General features: G+C 44.1%; 1 protein-coding gene across 9 annotated transcripts in view; it reads left to right on the top strand.

The window, feature by feature from the left end:
- The window catches only part of mast2 (microtubule associated serine/threonine kinase 2), a 144,096-nt gene that overhangs the window by 60,623 nt on the left and 61,641 nt on the right, over positions 1-21,832 (top strand). Inside the window, exon 1 of one of the 9 annotated variants that reach the window (XM_047586487.1) lies at positions 790-2,047. The exons of 6 other annotated variants lie outside the window; for them this stretch is intronic. In XM_047586487.1, coding sequence (XP_047442443.1) covers positions 2,003-2,047 — 45 coding nt within the window. In that variant the 5' untranslated portion in view covers positions 790-2,002. Of the gene's footprint in view, positions 1-789; positions 2,048-7,255; positions 7,452-21,832 lie in introns of those variants that run through there. 2 more of the 9 variants (XM_047586490.1, XM_047586489.1) reach the window with 2 other exon arrangements.

Here is a 21,832-nt window from a genome sequence, read left to right as displayed (position 1 = left end):
TTTAGTTTGTATTAAAGAGTTCCTGATTTAAAGATTAGATTTAAGTCGATTTACTTTATGACGCACGCATCCTGTTACAGTTGGATTAAAATAAATCGATTCTTGGGTTCAAATCAATCTTCATTTTAAAGAAACAATATCGATTATTGATGATGCAGATATCAATTATCGATTACTCAAGTCTTGCAAGTCTGGTTTTTGCGAAACAACAAGGACATGAATGGACATGAATTTTTCTGTTTTCTTGATTTATATTTTGCTTTTTTATCTCTCGTGTGCACTGCAAACTTCCCCACTGTGCAAAGAGGTGAAAGTCATGAAACTAGAGAAAAAACATTGTGGAAATAACTAAAATCTCTGAAAATCTCTTTTGATAATTATGCAAAATAGTTTTGAAACTAAACTGCATCAGGACCATGTGAAGGTGCTTTAAAGCCAGATAGTAGATCAAGTCGACTCCATGCAATAAGACCAGGAATATGATCATAGCTGTAGAATCATCAGATATAGGTGTTACACATTTACGTGTCCACATACTTTTGAGAACAGGGTTGCAGTGGAGTCGCGTGTTCAAATCCGTCATCTTGAATAAGTAATTCGATCGTGCGCTCATGATTTATTCATCTGAATAATAAAACATGAGCCACACGAAGCTCAGAGTGTGTGCGCTGCAAACACTCCCTCTTGTTTTGATTAGAGCAGTCGAGGTCGTGGCGGCGGACGCGGAGGCAGCGGACGATGGAGGGGGGGGGGGGGTGGTTAGGGGGCGGAGCTTCCCTCCCTTCGTCCTCCCTCCATTCATCGCCAGCAGCCTCGCGCCTGATTGGTCGCCTCGGCAGAGAAAGAGGGAGAGAGGAGGGTGAGCGGGGGAGGAGTCGGAGCATGTGAGCATACTGACACATCAGAGAGAGCAAAGGACAGCAACAACACGGCAGAGATTTTCTAGAGGAAGGAAAACGAATCTGCTCGTCTACTTCTTCACACCTCCTGGACCTCACCCCCCACTCCCACGACTTCCTGCAGCCTTTTATTTTTTTTGGAGGAACACTTGAGGCAGAAGGATGCAGGAGAAGACGGGGATGAAGAGATGACTGGTGTTTTGTGCGCTGGGGTTGCATGTGGAGTGTTTTGTGGGAGTCCCTGAGCTCCCGCTGGCTTTAACCAGATGGAATCTGGCCCGGCCGGTTGGCATGGAGATGGATGCAAGGTGCCTCCTCGCTCAGTAGACCGCTGCCGCCGCCGCCGCTAGCAAACAAACGCACTCTTGTTTCCAGTCCGTGTGTCGTCGAGCGGCTCCGAGCGTGGGCAGCGTGCGTTTACAGCTTTTATCTTCGTTTTTAACAAAACAAGTGATTAAAGCTGAGCAGGACTCCCACATGACACCTCCTCTGAAGGAGGTTTTTTGGTTTCCAGCCTTTTTACTGCTCGACTTCTAATTAAGCCAGAGGGCAGCAAGCTGGTGCCTTCCCCATTTATGTTTTTTGCCTCCCTCCCGTCCTCTCCATCCCAACCCCCGGGGCCCCATTGTCGGCGTTAATTTCTATCGCGAGCTGCCTATGAATAATGGAAGGAGCGGAGTCTCCTCTGGACTAGTGCCTTAGCGGGTGAGAGGAGGGTTGGAGAGCGGACGGACTCCAGCTAGGAGGGGTGTGTCCAGCGCTGAACGGATGAATGAACGAGCAGCCGACGGAGGCCGAGCTCAGGAACGACAACGAAACTGGAACAAATCAGAGCACGACAACTCTGAAGCCTCGGAGCAGAAAGTCCCGGCGGCTTTGACCCGGATCCTCTTTAAAGAACCAAACCGGGTTCTTGTGCAGCTTGAGATTTAACGAAGAAACCAATGAGAGCTTTTAATTATCGAGCAGGAAAATAAACTTTTTGTGCATCTGACAGCTGATGGGAAGAGAAAGGAGAAGAGAGGGGAAGACGGACTTCCTAGAAAGTGCCTGAACTTTGTAGTTTTGTGAAAACCAAAAAGGAAAAGAGAGCTTGAGCACACATGATCATGGATGACTCGAGTATTTTGAGGCGCAGAGGTCTGCAGGTAGGAATGCTTTTTCTCCACCTTCACTAGTTGGGTCACATTTCGATTCGGTTTTAGGAAAGAGAGCTCTGACCAGGCCTCTCTGGTTTCTCTCCGGTGGTAATCAGTAAATGATGCCACGGCCTGGTGAGCAACAGAGGACGACCTGTCACGTTCATGCCGGTCTTGGAAATCATTCACGGCTCAGGTAGTAGACAGGGACGTCCCGATCAAGTGATCTAGAGTTGGTCTCCTGCAGCTTCCTAAAGTCTTTCCTTGTCTTCTCCTGGAGTCGACTGGATTCAGGCCAATAAATCTTTCTCTAAGTCAGAGTTAATGTGGAGAGCGGAGCTCGTACTTTGTGTTCTCTACTTCAACGCCGCCATAAACTCCCCAACCCTCTCTGGAACATTAGTCTCCAGGAAACTTTTCTCTTCTACTAAACGTTCAGTGTTAGTTGTTGTTGTTGTTGTTTGGCTGCAGCCTTTAACCTGACTGGACTCCATGGATTCTGTTTTAGTCAAACATCCAACTGCTGTCTGACTGTCTGACTTCCTTTTTTCAGAAGAACCTTCTTCTTCTTCTTCCACACAGTCGACATGTTTAGATTTTGGTTCTTCTTCTTTGTTTATGTCTTCGTCTTGGTGCATTTGGTAGCTTTGATGGTAACACTCGATTAAAACCGAAGCAGAAGAAGACGTTATGTAAAACATACCAAAAATACATCTTTAAATAAGGAGCTAACAATCAAAACATGTTACAAACACGTTGCCTGTCACCAATACTGATCAATAATTAAAGGAACTGGAGCTGGATAGAATGAAATATGGGCATTAACCAAGATCTCAGGATCGTAGACTCAGACTGAGTCACCAAACCACCCACTCTGAGAGATGTGTACGTCTGAGTTTGAGCATTCAGCCTCAGATAACCTCTATCTCCTCCACTCACAGGAGAAATCAGCATACGAGCTTCGTCCTCATGCGGCGGCGCTGCCACGCGGCGCTCTACATCTTTCGTTTACTGTGTTAAAATAGCTTTGTGTGTAGAGAAAAAGTAGGGCCCCGAACGAGGACAGCGTGGAGCGAGAGGTGACCTGGATTTGCTGAGCTTAAGTTTAGATTCCAGCTCCTCTCCACACCTGTTCTACCTCGGCCTCAACTTTCCAGATACACCTCTTTACTTCCTGTCAACACAGAACATTTTCTACTGTTCTCACGATGTTTCAGACGAGTCAGGCTTGTTTAGAAGATTAAAAAGCATCCAGCCTCCTTCCTTCATGCTGTATGACCAAGAAGAAGCAACAGAACGTGATTGATTGGTCTCTTTTCTAAATGAAACGCTGCAGACATTCAGCTCTGATCGGCCAGGAACCTTCTCATGAACGTGTTCTCCAGAAATGCTTCATGGTGTCCAGAGCCAGAGTTCTGCTCCAGAACAACAGGAAACAGCATCTAAACACTGGTCATGTGCGTTTTCATAGTCAAAACTTTGCCAAGCTGATAAAATCAGAAATACCAACTGACAGCTGCACATTTCATCTGGGGATGTTTTTATGTTTCCGTAAATCTCTCTCTCTCTTTTTTTTTTTTCTGTTTTTGTGGCTTCTCGCCCACAGTTGGCCACCGGTGCGTCCGTCTGGACGGATTAAAAACAACAACCATCAGCTCATTTAGCTCGTCTTAGAAACTCACCAGCGTAGCCGCTAAAACGTTAAAGCTAGAGGTGATTATAATAAGATCATTAGAATCAAAAAAAGGAAGGTATCCTCTGGGGAGTGGAAACGTTATTATCAGGAAATTCCACGGTTTCCTGGATTGTGAGCGGAAATGTTAGCGCAAAGGTCAATGGTTCTCTGGAAGCTCTAACTATCTGGAGCTCTGGTTGGAGGCCATTAGGAGATTAGTTGTTCAAGATAAATTACCGTGGATCAAAGGGACCTTTTAGGCCGACAGTGGCAGGAGGGAAAGGCCAGCGAGGTCACACTGAAAGTGACACCAGATTTCAAGGCACAATTAACCCACTTGTGAATCAGCACTAAAAAGAAAAACTGTTAATGGTGCTGGTTCATTTGATAGTTCCATCAATTGTTTCATCAATTTTCCTGTTTTAACGGAAATAAAATTTGGCAAATGGCTCAAATACTTTAAAATGAGTCATCTGTTACGTAATGGATTGATGAATGGGCAAATTAAAGCTGAAACAGACCGTGTTTAGGACATAAACACCACAAACAAAGAGTTTATTTGTCCTTTTCTTTCACACGCCCTTGAAAACCCGTCAGTTCAGGCGTCATCTGATTAGCGACCCGATAAGAAGAAGCCTTAGGTCAGAAGGTCGCTTCTTCCAGTGGTGTTTAAAGAGCAAACCCAGAGCTTAAACCTCCACCGCCACCACTTGACCTCGGCGGTCAGAGAAAATGCGGTCGAGGGTGAAAGGTCAAAGAGATAGTGGTCGCATTTAGCTACTAGGTCGTCATTCTTCTGGAGCCGCTGTGTTTTTCTATTTCTGGTCCTCTGTTGTTTCTGGGACGTGGTCTGAGGTCTGAGGTTGACGGGACAAGTACAAACCCATAAACCTCTGGTCAGTCCTGCAGCCTGAAGCAGCTGCTGATGTGACTGATGCATGAACTGCTGCTCGCAACCAACCGGTGGTTCATTACACTTTGATTTCCATGATTTAACTTGGGTTTCAGCCTTTTAATGTGAGCTTGATGTGGTGCTACATTTTTGAACTAATACTGAAAGAAGTGTTAGAGAAGCATTTTGAAGTTGGAGTTGAAAATCGGCGGTCGTTTGTTCTCGGTCACGTACACGAAATGCTCTAAAATACTGATAAATGTGCGATGGATATTCTATTTGTGTTGGTTGTATTTCCTCCAGAAAACAGACCCAGACTTGTTTCTCCACATGCTGAAGCAGCTTCTTCTGTTCTCAGACGCTGTTAAGGAATTGGGCTTTGAATAGGAAAACACACTCGGCTTTAAGATGTTTCTGTTTGACTCCTGCACCAGTAAAAATAACCTTAATGACACTAAAACGCTGGGTAATGACGAGGACTCGGCGTGTGCTCTGCTGTGGTGTGAGAAACAGGATCAGCGCTTCCATTCAGACGTTGTTGTGTTGTTTTGTGTTTTTTTTTTTTTTCCTCTGGCTGAAACAAAAGCCTGCCTGTTCCTGACTGTGTATTAAATGCAGAATCAGCCTGTCTGCATACCAGCAAACGTGTGATCAGCTCCTATCAGGTGGCGTCTGCCTCCGTCCCAAATCGCTGTCACATGGATTTAAAGACAACTCTTCACTCTGCTGCGTGTCGGCTCAGATTTCATGGAAACACAAGCAGATAAGTGTTTGGAGGCCGTGCATGAAATAGCCTCACGATTTCCAAGTTATCCAGAGAACAAACTGTACACAGAAAACTCGGACGTAATTATGAACATGAACTTATTTTTAGGTCCGAGTGAAGCTGCTGCTGTGAGAGGAGAGTGAATAAGTGAATAAATGAGTGAACGTGAGGCTTTTTTTTTTTGTCTTTACTGACTCGTTAACCAGCCAGCGAACCAGAACGTGGAATCAAAGCTTCTGTGGAATAAATATTAACAGAGGTCCTCAGGAAGAACTCATCAGTCACAACATGTTTGATGTTAAATGCCATTTAAAAGAAAAAGCTCTAGTACGTTATGAAAGTATGTACGACATGAGTTCCCAGTCATTCAGGTCCTAAAACAAATCTTCACCAAGTTCAGTTTCAGTTCAGTTTCCCATGTTTTTCTCTTGGTTTTTAGGTTTGGAGAAAATACAACATAAATGGAATGAGAAGTGTGAAGGTGTAACTATTCAGTCTGGAGCCGCTGGCAAAACTTATCAATGCATCAAAACTAAATAAAAGGAATTTGGTGTCAAAAAAAAAAAAAAGATTGGTTGGTTCCACTCCAGAAACAGCAAAATACAGAAAGAGCTTCTAGGAAGAAGCAAAATATTCAGTCAAATCACCTTGTATTAAGAAAAGGAAATCTGCCAATGGGTTCAGCTTTTTTCGCTTCACAGAATTTTGTAAAATAAGCACAAATTTCTTGTCTCTGAACAGAATATAAGATGTATTTCTTTGGTTTCTTGAAATTCCTTCTTTGCAGTTTGGTGAAAATGAAGCTTGTTCTGTCAAGTAACTCACAAACCGTTGGTCTACGTCAGTGAATGCATTTCTGCAGCCCCTCTAGTCTGTTCTGTCATGTCCTGACGTAGATAAGACGTGTCTCAAGGGGCCGAGTTGTTGCAATGATTGACAAAAAGTGAGCATGTAACCGGTTCAGATCAGTCGATGCGACGACGAGTGGGAATGACCAAGTTCATTGAAGGAAACGACCTCCGTCGCTTTGGTTCCTGCCTCCACATCCACCATGCTGGTAACAGGCTTAAAGTGTCGGTGGTCGGTGTTTTCTTTTCAAATTAAAGACGAGCTCGCTCCGTCCATATTTATATCCTTCACTCCAAAACATAAAAGAGAACAACCAGAGCCTGGAAACGTCCACTAGAGACCGAATCGTTTCATGTGTGGACGAGGATTAAGGGTTGAACCGGGTGCATCTGCTGATTGGTGATTATATGTTGAGAACGTTTACTGTTTTAGGTTGTTCTTTGAATATAATAAGAAGTAATTCAGCCGGTTCCTTGATGTCCCTCAAGGACAATATTGCAGACTCTGTACAGTACAGGACTTTAATGACTCGTATGAATCACACAGCGTCAAACTGAGGCCTCATACTGAGGCGTTTGATATGTTCCACCTTTACTTGCTTCTCTTTACTTTCTTTCTTTTGCTCATTAGTGTCATTAATTCTGCTTTCCTATCGATCTCTTCGCCTCGTGTGCTTTTTTCCCTGCTCTCTTTTAATCATACTCTGTATTGGCTTTAAGTTCTGATGGTGCCCTGTGGAGGCGGTGGCTCAGAAAATGATGGAGAGACTCTGTTCTTTCTCTTGTCAAATATTGATAACCCCGAGCTGCCCGGGCTGAGGGGAAGCTCTCTCCGGCTTCTTTAACCCCTCCACACCTCGTGTCCTCACACGACTTGTGAAAGCTCTTGCGGCTCTGGGTAATCTCGTCTTTTGGCAGCGAAACAAGTTGGTTTGAGGAATTCATGATAGAGATTTAACAAACGGTGAAATCCAGCCAATTAAAAGCAAACAGGCATAAAGCTCCTTTATGGATTAGCACTTATTAAAAGTGTTGGTTTGTCCGGGAATGGGTCGCAGTGCAGCAGGAGCTCTGACCAGGGGGCAGCGTTGGGATTCGCGATGGCTTGTCAGGCTCATGAAGAGGCAGAAAGGGACAAGAGGCCGTTGGCGTGCAGGCGGTCGCTCAGCTGGTACGGCATGAGGCTGAACATTATCCAGGGAAGCAGCGAGGCGGCCTCAGAGCTCAGACAGGTACAGTCCGTGGGCATCTTCTCCTCAGATCTGAGTCCTGGTTCTGCCCAGAGACGCTTACACCTGCATTGATTTGTGGGGGAGGAAGTTGTTCAGTGAGTTTGGTTTCAGTTCATTCAGAATCTGAGGAAGCTGTGGAAGCGGTCGTCATTGCATGGAAAGGATTCGATTAGATGGTTTGATTGTAGTCGTCTGGAAAAGCTTTTGAACATCTACAGCTTCAGCGTGAAAGTGTATCGGAATCACAGGATTTCAATCACCGTCTTGGACTTAATGATTACATCACAGGTTTCTTTAGCCCTCTAACATTCCTCCGGGTGGTTCATGGGACAGCAGCAGCTTTGTGAACCAAACACAGCTCTGGACGCGAGTCGTGTTTGAGTGAATGCTGCATGATGCACTAAGTCATTTTCTTCTAATTTCATCAATAAAAGTCGTTATAGGATTCAACCAGAGCAAAACAAATTATTTTTAACTGTGTGCCAAGAACTAAACCACTTAGAGTGATTCTGACTTTAGTGATAGAAACGTCAGAGTCTTGGTTTTAGAAAGAGACCGAGACCATGAATGAGCTCCAACATGTTCATGAACAGCGTTCAGTTTACTTTGGTCCTAAATAGGCGTTTTCTAACCCTTTCAAATCTAATGTGTCAGCGATGTGATGCTTTAGCAAACACACTGTGGATTGTTGCAGCGATAGAGATTTAAGATGTTGACCAACAAAGATCACTCCAGAAATAAGACGCATAATAATCTGAGAGCTCACAAAGGAACAAGTAAAGACACATCAGCAGTTATAGAAATGCCAGCGCAGACAAATAATCTGATCTTTGCTGGAGCGTAATCAGTTCCCGACGGAGAGACTCCAGACTTCCAGGCTCGTTAGCTCAGACTCACAGCATCTGAACTTTATTTTCTCCATTTCAAATTGAAGTGCAGCTCCAGAATAAATCTTCCCATGAAAGTTTCCACCGTCAGCACTTCTGGGTCAAACGAGTTCACATAAAGTTCCGGGTTACATCTTGTTCCCTGCCGCTGTTGATTTCCTCCTCTCTGTGGATCTTTTATCCTCCCGTTTCTCTGCTCTTGGAGGTAAATCGATACCGAGCTCCCATTAAGCCGAGCAATAACTCGAGAAGTCGTCGCTGCAGCTGCTTCTCATCGAGGGCCTGGTCCGTCTGAGGAGGAACACAACTATTATCGGATCGCTCCGTGAGAAATCGACGCCATGTCTGCCGGCTTCCTGTTAGTCTATCAATAAACCAGATATGTACAAGGAGGCAGAGAGTATTTAAGGCTCTCTCTGTAGCAGCGATTGATTAGCAGTGATGGAGCTTTATCGTCTGTTCCTGATTTGTATGTGCTGGGTACTAAAACAGTCTCAGGACAGGTTTATTGTGATAGAGGTTCAATTATACACCATGATCTTCACCTCGTAGAGTCAGTTTGTCTTTCCATTAGAGAAGCTGCTAGGGATCGGTACCATAATGCTAATGGTGCTGATGCTAACGGTAGTAACCAGACTGATCTGGTTCCAGTGAGTGTTTAATTAGCTTAGCCTCCTTAGCTCTACAGCTGCATGGATGGAAGTGAAGCTTCAACATGTCTGAGACCAAACGTTTGTCTAAAGTTTGTCTGGACTTCACCTCTAAAGATGCAACAAGGAGGAAACACCTGGAATTAGATTCAACATCTGACCACACATAGCATTAGCATTACCATCAGCATTAGCATTTTATTAAAAGACCAGAGATGTAGCATCTTTGATGCCTGACGGACCCCACACACTGGTTCATTATTATTATTATTATTGTTATATTGGTTCATTTATTTCTTAATCTTAATTGAATTTATATTATTTGAATGAATATTCTGTTCAACTTCCACGTCGCAAAAAGCGTTAAAACCTGAACATGGCCCATCCCTAGTATTTGCTGGTCGTTTTTTTGCAAAATTTGGATGAAGATGATTAAAAGCTTCAGCACGGTTCCTATATTGGAAAGATCCGTTCTATAAAACGTTAATATTCCTCTTCAGTTTTACTTAAATAACAAATGAAGAGGAAGAGAACTGCCTAGTTGGACTAATAGGAGTTTGAAAGCAGCTGACGATCCCAGATTCTCAAAAATACCGCTTTTCAAAACAGAGGATAAATGTATTTCGATTTTTTTAAATAGTTTTGGGACCAGATGAGCAACTTAAAGACCCCATTGTTGGAGCTGAGAACATTTTTTTAACATCAAATCAGATTCAGTTAGGAGAACAAAAGAGTTAACAAGCTGCTCTGAATTTGCTGCGAAACCCTTTCGTCCTACAGCATAATTAATAAATTATAGATTCTCCCGCTCTTCCTCTTCATAGCTGCACAAACATCCAGCTTCCCTCCTCCTTCCTCCTTCCTCCTCCTCTTTGCCCTTCGTCTTCCTATTATCCGTCGTCCTGCGGGCAGACACCTCTCGACATGATAAAAGCAGAAGCCCGGAGGGTGGCGAGCCGGCTGCCGTCCTGGTGGGATGGTGTAACGGAGAGGAGGTGGGGGGAGGGAAGGACCGAGTCTACAATGATCTGAGAGCCGGGAGACGAGAAGACAAAAGAGTTTGTTTGTCTCATCTCCCTCCCGATGTGAAGCGGTTCCTCTGTGAGGGAGCTGCTGAGCTGTGATTAGACCTCGGGCTGGAAAAGAGTCTGGTCCCTCAGAGCAGCTGATTGAAGATAAGTTCCACAACAGAGAGAGATGTTGTTAGAAATGCTGACATGATGCCTGAGTTACAGTATGAGCCCAGAAGCAATTACTTCAAGACAATGGAAACATATGCTCTCGCAACCAAACCAATATTTTCTCCCCTGACTATTTTCTGATCCTAATCCTTTAACCAGGAAATGTTCACCAGAACTTCCCCTAATAACCTTTTTTTCTTAATTAATTAAAACCATGTGCTAACCACTAGGGTTGTTTAATACTTAACATGTAAATCTACCTGGTTTAGCTTTGCTGCCATGCTAGCTATTAGCTTCTAGTCTTCTTTAGCATTACAATTAGGTTCTCAATTAGCTTCAGCATTAGCTTCACCTTCTGATATAAAGTCTCCGAGTTCTTTTCTCAAAAACAACTGATGACCACACCAGAAATTGCTGGAAAACAGTATGCTATCCATTAGCATTGTCACTAGGGCCACCTATAGGGCACATTTAGCATCGCCTTTAGTGCCGCCATTGGTGTCACCTTTGGTATCGCCATTAGTTTCACCATTAGCTTCACCATTAGCATCTTCATTTACTTATAAGAATGGAGAACACATTTCAAGCTTGAGCTTTTCTCCTGAATGATACTGGTCCTCAAATCTCTTGCTAACCACTGCTAAAGGTTGCCAACACCAGTTTAAAGTGGACTGCCAATCTACCTGGTTTAGTTTTGCAGCCATGCTAGCCATTAGCTTCTGCCTTAGCATTACATTTAGTGTAACAATTAGCTTCTCAGTCGGTGTCGCCATTAGCTTCACCTTCTGATCTAAAGTCTCCGAGTTATTTCCTCAAAAACAACTGATGAGGACACGATCGCACCACAAATTGCTGGAAAACAGTATGCTACCCGTTAGCATCAACTTTAGGGTTGCATTTCGCCTACAATGTCAGGATTGGTGTCATCTTTAGTATCACGATTAGTTGCATGATTACATCTCCTCTTACTAAATGATACTGGCCCTCAAATCTCATGCAAATTATTGGGAAACAGTGTTGCCATGCTACCCATTAGCATCTCCACAAGCATTTCCATTAGCATCGTCATTAGTCCCACCTTAAGGGTCGCATTTAGCATCAGCTTTATGGTCAGCATTCATGTCACCTTGAGTATCACCATTACTTTTACCATTACTTTCACCATTAGCATCTCCAGTAGCTTTTCCATTAGCACCACCTTCAGGGTAGCATTTAGTATGAGCACTGTCATCACCTTTAGTTTCACCATTAGCACGTCTTCAGCAGCCTCTTGCCAGCATTGTAGCAGACACACTTTAGTGGTTTAACAGCAAACTCAGAAATAGCCAAAGAGGCTAAAGACGGCTAGTGACCTGTGAGGACAGATATTCTCCTCGTACATTCATCATGACGGGATAAATTATTCCTGTAGGTCTGTGGGAATTTCCCTTTGGAGCCTCTAGTGGACATTTGAAGCACTGCAGTTTTTCTTATTGGCTCTTACACACCCAGAAAGTTTTGTTTTGAGATATTGTCTGTTTCCCTTCCCATGTACAGTACATATTTAATGCATTACGGATGTGATTGTGTTCGGTGGCGCCGGCGGTTCAAGCAGTTCAGCCTTTTTTTTTTCCTCCCTCGCGTTTATGTAACCTGTCTGTTTTGGAATGCATCGTAAATCTAGTAATTAATTACCCACGGTGCATTGCGTCAGCTCAGCAGATGTAGCCCCATCTCCCCGTCTCCGGGGTTCGCGAGACGGAGCAGCCGGTGTTTGCGGCCAATCGGGGATGAAAGATGCAGCCGATGCAGCTGGAACGACACCAGGATCACGTCAGGGAAAAGAAACTTAAGACATGTGGCGTGGAGGCTTCTCATCGGACGAGTGTGGGAGGATTCAGAATTCATACGAGGGCCGGGAGACGCCGCACAGAGGCTCATTGTCAGCACATAACGTTGTGTGTTCATGGGTGGCTGGGGAATGAGGGCTGGTGGAAGTTTGCTGGTGTTGTTTGAAGCAGAGACTTGTCGTATTCCTGTTTATTATTACCATCATCGTCCTGTCTGCAGATGTGATGCAGACTTTAGAACAATAGGCCACAGTGGCAGCCTTGAACCGGATAAACAGCCCGACAGCAACACACAGACGGATGACAGCGCCGACACTTAGAGGAGACAAACCGACAGAGACACAACGAGTTCACAGAGGCTGAATCAGCCGTCACCTGAAGTCAGCACGACGCCTTCAGGGAGCGTCAGACTTCCAGAACGTTCGTGACGACAGAATTTATCCAGATATGAAGGACTTGGCCTCAGTTGTTCTGTGACATTTCTTAAACATTTGAATTCTCTTATTTTAAGTAGTATAAAATATATATAATTCAGTTTAAACTGAGCTTTAACTAAATTATGAACAGTCTTAAACCCAAACTGAAGCCCCGGCCTACTCTGAATTTATTCTTTTAATAGTTTCCAGCTTTGTGATCAGACTCTTAAAACCAAAATCCTCATTATGATCTAATTATTTTCGCAATCATGTTAAATTTCTCATCATCAGATGTTTGGTTAAAGTTCTCGGGTCAGAAGGTGGTTTTTATGTTTTTACCGTTTTGACCTGATTAATGAGGTAAATGTCACATAATCTACCGCATACGTGTCCAACAAGGGGTCACAAAGTTTTTATATGTTTTTTAATTTTTCCCCCACAAATTGAAATTCCTCCAAATACACATTAACATGAATCCAACATATATTAGTAAAGGGATAGTACCTTAATGTTTAATGGTAATAATAATAATGTATATGTATAAATAGCACGAGGCTGAGTTTATAATCAAACTCATAATCTCTCCATCAGTTTCGGGTCCTTGGCCTGGAAAACGCTGGAGACCCCTGGTACCCCACCGTAAAGTTTGACAGACTGAAACTTGTGTAAACTGGCGTTAACCTTGGCGGAGGCGTCGGTGCTGCAGCTCTGAGGACAGAGGATCCTGCAGCAGCAGGTTAAACTCAGCTTACAGGGACTTAGCTGGACTTTGGCTGCTGGCTGCGTCTCCTGGGGTTCGTTTTAGAGGAAGAACAATGAGTTCGGTTTGAGGGAGTAAGAGGCAGAAGCAGAGAACACTTCACCTCTCAGCATTTTCAACTTTCTAACTTTCTTCTTGGTGAAGTCACACACACTGTTCATGCATCCATCTCTGGCTCTGTGTGGATTAGCCTGTTAGAAGAGAAGTGGGCTATGAGCTCACCCTGCTCAGAGAACAGCATGAGCTCATGCTCTGAGCTGAGAGACTGACCTGTAACCGCACAAGCTCTTTGGTTCGGCTGCTTCCTCTCAGCTCTGGAGAACTGACGCTGTCCCACGAATACGTCTGATTCGATTCAGCATCAGTTTCTTTAGAGACAGATTTTTGTTGCTAAACTGTTTTGCTTAAAACTCCAGAGGTTTTGTGGTATTTCCACATTATGTCCCTTCTAGTTTCTCGTCTTTCATGTGTCTTTGCTACTAAGGCACCATCACTGTATAGATGTATATAGATTTATACCATAGAGGTTTTGCATCGTAGGGAACAATTAATTATTATTTACTTGTAACTAAAAGGTTTTGTGGTATTTCCATGTATCTCCTCCAGTTTCTCGCCTATAACATGTCTTTGCTTTTGTCCCAAGTGTCCGTTACACTATTATTGAATATAAAGATGCACGTTTTTGAAGCTCAGTGTGTCGCCACCTGGTGGCGCCATCTTGGCAGCGCCTGACTCCACCTGACTCCAAGCTAATTAATATAAAATTCCCAATGGAGAAAACAGGCTGCAAAGGTTTTTGTTAGTCCTTTAAACTAACATTACAAAACATAAAAGACCTTATATGATGCAAACTGACACACATTTCTCGTGCTTTTCTATAAGTCACAGATAATATTTTTCCTGACAGACGTACAAACAGAAAGCTGGACACGCTTAAAACATGATCCTCACCCCCCACGGTGCGTCTCAGACTGTACAGATTCCACAGGAGCCTCCTTTGTGAATGAAATAAAAGGGGAAACTGTACTGTCCCTCCTCCTCCTCCTCCTCCTCCTCCTCCTCCTCCTCCTCCTCCCGGTTTCTTCTTGTTGTCTCATCATGTCGAGTTCATCCACACGGCTGCGTTTGGCCAGCGGGCAGCAAACTTCAAAGAGTGTGAAATTGAATGTCTAGACGCCGCGTCGTCCTCGCTCGTAGCACAAACACACAGAATCACACAGCGATTCGGTGCCGCTGCCTTCGGACATTTTATTTTCTTACCCTTTTATTCTTTATTCTCAGCAGCAGCAGCAGCAGCTCATCGTACCGTCTGTTTGTTAAAGGCACTCGTTTATTCCTTTATTTGACATTGAGTTGCTTCTTTGACTCAAAGTAACTAGTAATCCTCTTTTATAATAAGTAAATTAATCGTATATAAATCACAAGCCATAGTTGCTAAGGTTTAACAAGCTCCAACAAATGCAGTTCCTCTAACGTCAGAGGGTCGATTCTACAGTGTAACTCTATGTTGAAATAAATGTCTTATTTCCACCATTAACGTTCCTATAAATGTTATTAATATGTAAAAGGTCCTCACTTAAATATCCCAGCGTCTACTTCCTTTAAAAATCTTAAATGAGATGTAAAATGCTTTGTAGCCCAATCACCTCATCAGTCATGGAGCTGTGTTAGTGTGATAAATGATAATATAATTAGACTAGTCTTACTGTTATTTAGTGTTATCATTATAGCATTAGCATGCTAGCTATCTGCATGCACATAAATTACATGAACACATGGGTTTCACAGTATATATGACGCTAGCTGCTGTTTTTCTAAGCCTTTAGCCTAGATAACTAGCTAACATAAGGCTAGCACAAGGCTAGGCTAACTTCAGACTTTCATTACTCAAAACACTTTATTTCATTTAATTTTTATTCATTTGTAAAGTGGTGTTGGGTGTTTTTGAGATCACGGTTCACATTAATGATGGTGTAACTTTATTTTTATTCCTTTTAATCTTTCTCCGTTTTTTGTTCTCTGAGGAAACGCTGGCGTTTCCTCCGTGTTTTCCTGATCCTGTGGCGTATTTTAACTTTATTCTCTGTAATCGTGCGCGCGTTGAATCATAGACTCGTGTGTGTTGACTTGTGTTGAGTTGTTAAGCTTGTAGCATGTTAGCCTGGAAGCTAACCCCCAACATGTTAATTGGATTCCTGGGTTTGTGGTCCCAGATGAGCGACTAGCTGCTCCTCAGGAGCCTGGATTTAAATGAGGAGTGAAATCAGAGCAGTGTCTCTAACTGATGGTTATAATTACTGAGGTCCTCAGTGGCCCCTCCTCCTCCTCCTCCTCCTCTTTACCCTCACACATTGTAAGCAGAGCAACAATGAGGAGGACTGGGGTTGTCTATGAACCCAGCGGGGGGGGAGGAGAGGAGGAGATGGGGGAGGGAGGTGAAGGGGGAGGCGATGAAAGAGTGCTCCATGTCATTCTTTCCCATCGCAGTGTTTCCCTCCTGGGACGAACTCGTCTCCCTCTTTGTCTATCAAACTCCTCTTTGTCTCACTTCAGTCGTCCTCATCTCGCCGCCTAATTATTGGTCCTCCTCCTCCTCCTCCTCCTCCTCCACCTCCTCCTCCTCCTCCAGTGTGATTAAACCCATTATAGAAACTTCTCCTGCAGTGTTTCTTCATCAGACTGATCCTCCCTCCTCTCCTCTCTGCTCTTAGTTTATAAAGTCTCAACTTTTATTATTTGCAAACCTCCTGCTCCTCCTCCTGCTCCTACTACTCCTCCTTTTTCTTCTTCTTCTTGGTTCTTCTCTGCCTATTATTTCTCCATCTCCTCCTCCTCTTCCTTCTTCTTGTGATGCTCCTCATCATCAATAACCTTCTGCGTTTAACAGACGCTTTGATGTGACCATGTGATCAGATTCCTCCGGTCTCCATGGAAACGCTCCGTCTCTGATCAGGTGGAGGACAAACTGTCCACGTGAATGAAACCTGGAAACATTCTCCTGATGTTGGATGTTCCCTGTGTGATGTGAGTGGATGCGAGTGTGCGTCCTCTCAGCAGGAGTGTTACTCTTTGTGTTTGTCTTCGCGGTGAAGGTGCAAACTGAAGCAGTTTTCATGTGAACGACGAGGAGACGACAGGCGAGAGGAGCTCATCTGATAATAACCTGAGGCTGGAGGACAAAGGGAAGAGGAGAAATTACTTCTTCTTTCTTTTTCTTAGCGTCCGTGTTGAACACTTTGTTTCTGTGGCACTTGAACGCAGCACGTCGCCTTGATGCTGAAATCTGGGTCACACGCATCACGCTGATTCAGCCTCACCTCGTTTTTCAAAACCGCTGTTCACGTTTTCTGCGTTCGCGTGTCGGTGTTTGTTCTGCTCTCACAAACAAAAAGATCTGGGCCCAGTGTTTACGGGGAGGAGGGGGGGGGGGGGAGATAGGGGGGAGGTTAAATCCCACTCTGTCATTCAGGGAGAAACTCCCATCAGGCCTTTAGACGGAGTCGGCGTTAGAGACCCTGCAGGCAGACGCTCACCTCATCACGTCTGCTAATGAGCATCATCTACATTTTTATTGAATCCACACGATTGCTCACGTTCTGCAGACGAACGTCGACGACGGCATCAGAACCTTTTGTGATTATTTAATTTCAACATAAATTAAATAAAATAAAAGAAACTGGAGCTGCTGCTGCAGGTGTGAGGTGTTTATCAGCGAGGACGTTTCACGATACTTGAGGCACGATCCATTATTGAGATATTTTGCAGTTTTCTACATAGTTCACTGAGGAATTTTAAATGCAGCTTAAAATAAATGTTGCATAAATGAACATTAAATGACAGTGACAATTGATTTGAGTTAAAAAAACAAGATTAATCCAGTTTATTGCACTCGTACAGAAAAAGGTGCAGGTGTGGAAGTCGCTCACGATCCAAAACGTGACTTTTTCTTTTTACATTGATATCGAGACGTTCAAAATCGATTTTGTAGCGGAAGAAAAAGTATTGTTCCATATTGATATTTTATACCATCACCTACTACAGACACATGCTACTTTAATTTAAACTTTTCTAAAGCACGTTGCTGAGCCCGTCCTGGTTTAGAATTTGAAGATTAGTAAATTAACTAAAGGTTTATTGGCTCTTCTCACAGGAAAAAAAGAAAAAACCAAAGTGTTTTTTTTGCCACATGATCCCATGATTCAAATTTGAATGCCCTGTGACTCCTGATGGGTCCTGGTAGATCAAGTCATCGTCTATAGTGTTTGTTGTTCTCTCTTATTGTAAAAATGTCCAGGGAGCCAGTGGAGATCTGGTAAAACCGGGATAAGTTTAAAGTCTGGCATCACTGTTTTATTGTTAAAACATGTCGATAATGTTCTGGGTTCTGTGAGTTGTGTTTGAGTAAATGCTGCGTGATGTAAAATGTCACCAGGACGTAGAAGAGGAAGTCATTTGTTGATGTGTTCCTGGTTCATCTCAGCGCGTAGAAACAGACACAGACTCCTCTCTTTGTTTTAATTGTTGTCGGGAAGCTTCTTTTCAAATCCACCTGCCAATCTCCCCCCCTCTCCTGCACCCTCCCTCCCTCCCTCCCTCGGTGTTATCTGCAGATAAAACCCTTCCAGCTCCAGCGAGCCGTTGCAGATTTCATTTGAATGTGTAAATTCCAATTAGGATTAGCTTGTTTCCTCGTCCGCCGGCGCCGACAGCGGCTGTAGCATCGCGCCAGAGGAGGAGGAAGCGTCGGCCTCCTGGAAGTCATGATAGGCAGATGAGATGAGGCCAGATTAGCCCTCTACAGCTGTGTGGGGGGGCGATGTTCGTCGTAGCTGAAACTAATTAGCAGGTTGTCGTCGGGACGAGCACCAACGCGCTGCCTGGTTAATTGTACACTTCTGGATATCCGCTGGTCCGCCTCACAGATCCCACAGCTGCATGATGGGACCTCCAGCGGCGGCACAGGAAGCCGAGCTAATGAGTGAATAGTGCAGCTGGGGAGACGAGGAGGGAGGGGGGGGGGGACAATAGGTGGAGGAATGGATGGAGGGGACGACGTCTGACCAATGAAACGCTGCTGAATTCAGCTCACATTTGGAATTTTATTTCATGTTTGCATCTCTTTATTATAGTGTCTTATTCAGATTAGCCTCTTAGCTAACGGGAAATAGTCCTACGCGTCTCATATCACGTGAAAAACATTCAGTTCTTTGGACTTTGGTCTGAAAATCAGACGAGGAGCCAGAAGTCGCTGTCCTTAGATGTTCTCTTTGCATACGGGACAAGTCTATTCCACCTCATGATACCTGAACCAGTTCCATATTAGTGATGACGAGCCTCGTTAGCCGTTAGCCGTTAGCCACAGGTGAGCTACGTCTGCAAGGACGTCGTCAGCTTTGTCACATTTATCCCCGTGAGGGATTGTTTCCGCGTCATTTTTATGAAGAAACTTGGAAACTGTGGAAGGACTCAAACACTTTTAAGCTGCTCTGTTCAGTTTTTATTAGAGTAATGATTAAATGTCCAACCCCTAAACTTTCACCCGAGGGATTTAAAGTGCTCGGGTCCCAGCTGCTGCTCTTCCCACTTCGGCTGCACTCGCTCACGTTAACGAGCGAAAACACAAACACCTGAGTTGTCCTGTAATGACTCTCCACACAGTCACACACAGTAATTGCCTGTTATTAGCGATGGAAGAGTTATATCTGCTCATTTGGAGGAGTAAAAGCCCAAATGGATGCCCCCCCCCCCGCCCCCAGCCCCCCCTCCCTGGTGACACATGGGCTCTTTCTTGGCCTCTAATGGAGATTAGTTGTGTTAATGTATCAGTGTATGTGGCCCTGATAGTAAAGTGTGTTATTGTGGGAGAAGGGAAACAAACACACTCACCCCTTGTGCCCCCCCCCCCCCATCCCCTCCCCTCCACACCCTCTATTAGAGCCTTACGGGTCCCAGTGGGCCCCCCCCCTCCCCTCCACGGCTCATCGCCCCCCCCCCGTCGGCCGTTAAGCTTCAGCAGAGCTTTCATTAGGACGCTGCTCGCTGTCCTCAGACAATTAGCTCATTCACTTAGCGGCTAAACGCTGCGTTTCACCGGGAATCTCCCAACTTTTATGGCTGTCATTCATCAACGCTGCCCCCCCCACCCCAACACCCCCCCCCCCCCCCGAGGAGTTTCAGGATTTATTTCTTTATTTTAAAGTGGTGACTGATTTATTGGGGGATGTTCTACTGATCTGGTTTATTCAGATGAACCGGTCCCAGATCTGTAACTATTTCCTTTTTTTTTAACCATGAAGATGTAAATTGGGATTAATTGCGTTTATTGGCCTGTTTATTATTAGTTCTGTGGCGGAGGATTAATCTTTAGTCTGATCAATCATTTGTTTCTTGGCCACTAATCCAGATTAACCAGGATATTTACCCACTGGCCCGTTCTGCACCATGTTAATACGTTTTACTGTAGCTAATGATGTAGCTGCTGTTATTCTGCGGGATGTGAGGTGAAGAGGTGAACTAACAAAGCTTCTCCTTGTCCGTGTCGCTGTGTCGGGTCACGGCTCAGATTTGGTTCCTGAACCCGAGGCCAAACTGGGTCAGTTTGTATCAGCGTGAGCCAAGCAGGTTATACAACCTGGGATTAAGCTGCTGTGGACTCACTGAGGGGTGAGTTTAGTGGAGACGAGGTGAGCGTTTGTGTTTTCAGTGGTTGTACAACAAACTACAGCAGCTACTTAGAGCGGAACGTTGATGGAAATCTGCCTGGTTTAGTTTTAGAGGTCTGAACTAACAGCTAACATGTTAGCCCTTAGCATAGCTATTAGCATCTGCTCTGTGAGTCTCTGTTGAGTTCTGAACACCAGCCAATAATCAGCAACAAGACAAAATGCTGGAAAGCAGCGCTAGCCTTTAGCTTAGCCGTCAGTGTCCCCATTAGCATCACCTTTAGCATCGCATACATCATCATCGTTAGCTTCACCATTAGCCTCACCTTTAGCATCTCATACTACATCACCATTAGCATCACCGTCATCACCTTTAGCATTGCATGAATCATCGCCATTAGCATCATTGGCTTCACCATAAACATGGTCCTTAGCCTTTAGCATCACATACATTTTCACCATTAGCTTCTCCTTTAGCGTCGCATACATCATCAGCGTTAGCATCACCATCATCATCATTGGCTTCACCGTAAACATGGTCTTTAGCCTTTAGCATTGCATACCACTTCACCGTTAGCATCACCATTAGCTTCGCCATTAGCATCACCTTTAGCATCGCATACATCATCACCATTATCATCACCATTGGCTTCACCGTAAACATGGTCCTTAGCCTTTAGCATCACATACATCTTCACCATTAGCTTCTCCTTTAGCATCACAATCATCATCATTGGCTTCACTGTAAACATGGTCTTTAGCCTTTAGCATTGCATACATCACCATTAGCATCACCATCATCACCTTTACCATCACATATATCACACCATTAGCATCATCGTTAGCATTGCCATTGGCATCACCTTTAGCATCGCATACATCTTCACTGTTAACATCACGATTAGCATCACCTTTAGCATCGCATACCTCTTCCTCTTTAGCATCACCATTACCATCGCATACCTCTTCCTCTTTAGCATCACCATTAGCATCACTATTAGCATCACCATAAGCGTTGCCTACATCATCACCTTTAGCTTCCTCTCTTTGTTTCTTCTTCTTCTGTTGGTATTTTGTCAGTTTTTATGTCACAGTAGCTCTTGAAGCTAATGTGTATCATTAAGGTCGGAGGTCATGAGCGTGTTGTTTCGTGTCGTAACCTTTTAGCTGAAGTTGGTGTTGCACTAAACAGTCCCTGTCGGTTTTTCTCTGGTGTGTCGTCTCTTTGTTGTCGCTGCTCTCTCATCAGTATTCACGGGGCTGGTAATGAATTCTGGCTCCTGGCTGCTGCGATTGTCTCGGCTCCGTGGCGTCCTCCTGTTAATTGTGTGTTTTTGGCTCAGCTAAAAGTTGTTATTATGATCGGGGCCCACACATAAACACACATACGTACACTAGAGGCCTGTTTCCTGGGTAAACGAGAGACACTGTGATCCCCGGCTTCAAACTGCTGTTTAAATTCCTAATGAAACAGGAAACAGGTTTTCTAACTAAGGCTCAGATGGATGTTTAATTGATTGGATTCAGATTCTTAGTGCTGTGCACTCAATGCATCGCTAATAGCTGTTTTTTTTTATTATTAGTAGTAGTATTGTTGTTACTTTTATTGTTGTTCACTGTGTCTCTGACGTCTGCTCACAATGAATTTCCTTTGAGATATAAATAAAATAAAACCGAATTAAAGGGATGTTTCAGTTTCACTTTTGAAGCTTCTGTCCTGTTGCTTTTCAGACTCAGTTTAAGACTTGAAAACTAAATAATACAGACTGAGATGTGGTTTATCCTGCAGACTTTAAGCTGTAAAAGCTGTTTCTTCTCTGTGCATGAAAATGAAGGGTGTCAGATAATTCCCAGAACCTTCTGATTTCTGTTTCCGGTTGCTGTGGATTTTGTTTCCTCTGGTGTGTTTGCAGAGGTTTATTGGAGAGAAGCTCAGCTGCAGCATTTAAATCTGAAGCTGCACTTTTAACTCCTTGAAAATTAAATTCATAACAAG

Source organism: Mugil cephalus, chromosome 6 (genome assembly GCF_022458985.1).
Source record: "Mugil cephalus isolate CIBA_MC_2020 chromosome 6, CIBA_Mcephalus_1.1, whole genome shotgun sequence".
Lineage (NCBI taxonomy): Eukaryota > Metazoa > Chordata > Actinopteri > Mugiliformes > Mugilidae > Mugil > Mugil cephalus.
The sequence above is the reverse complement of the archived record's forward strand: the minus strand, read 5'-3'. Positions and strand labels throughout refer to the sequence as shown.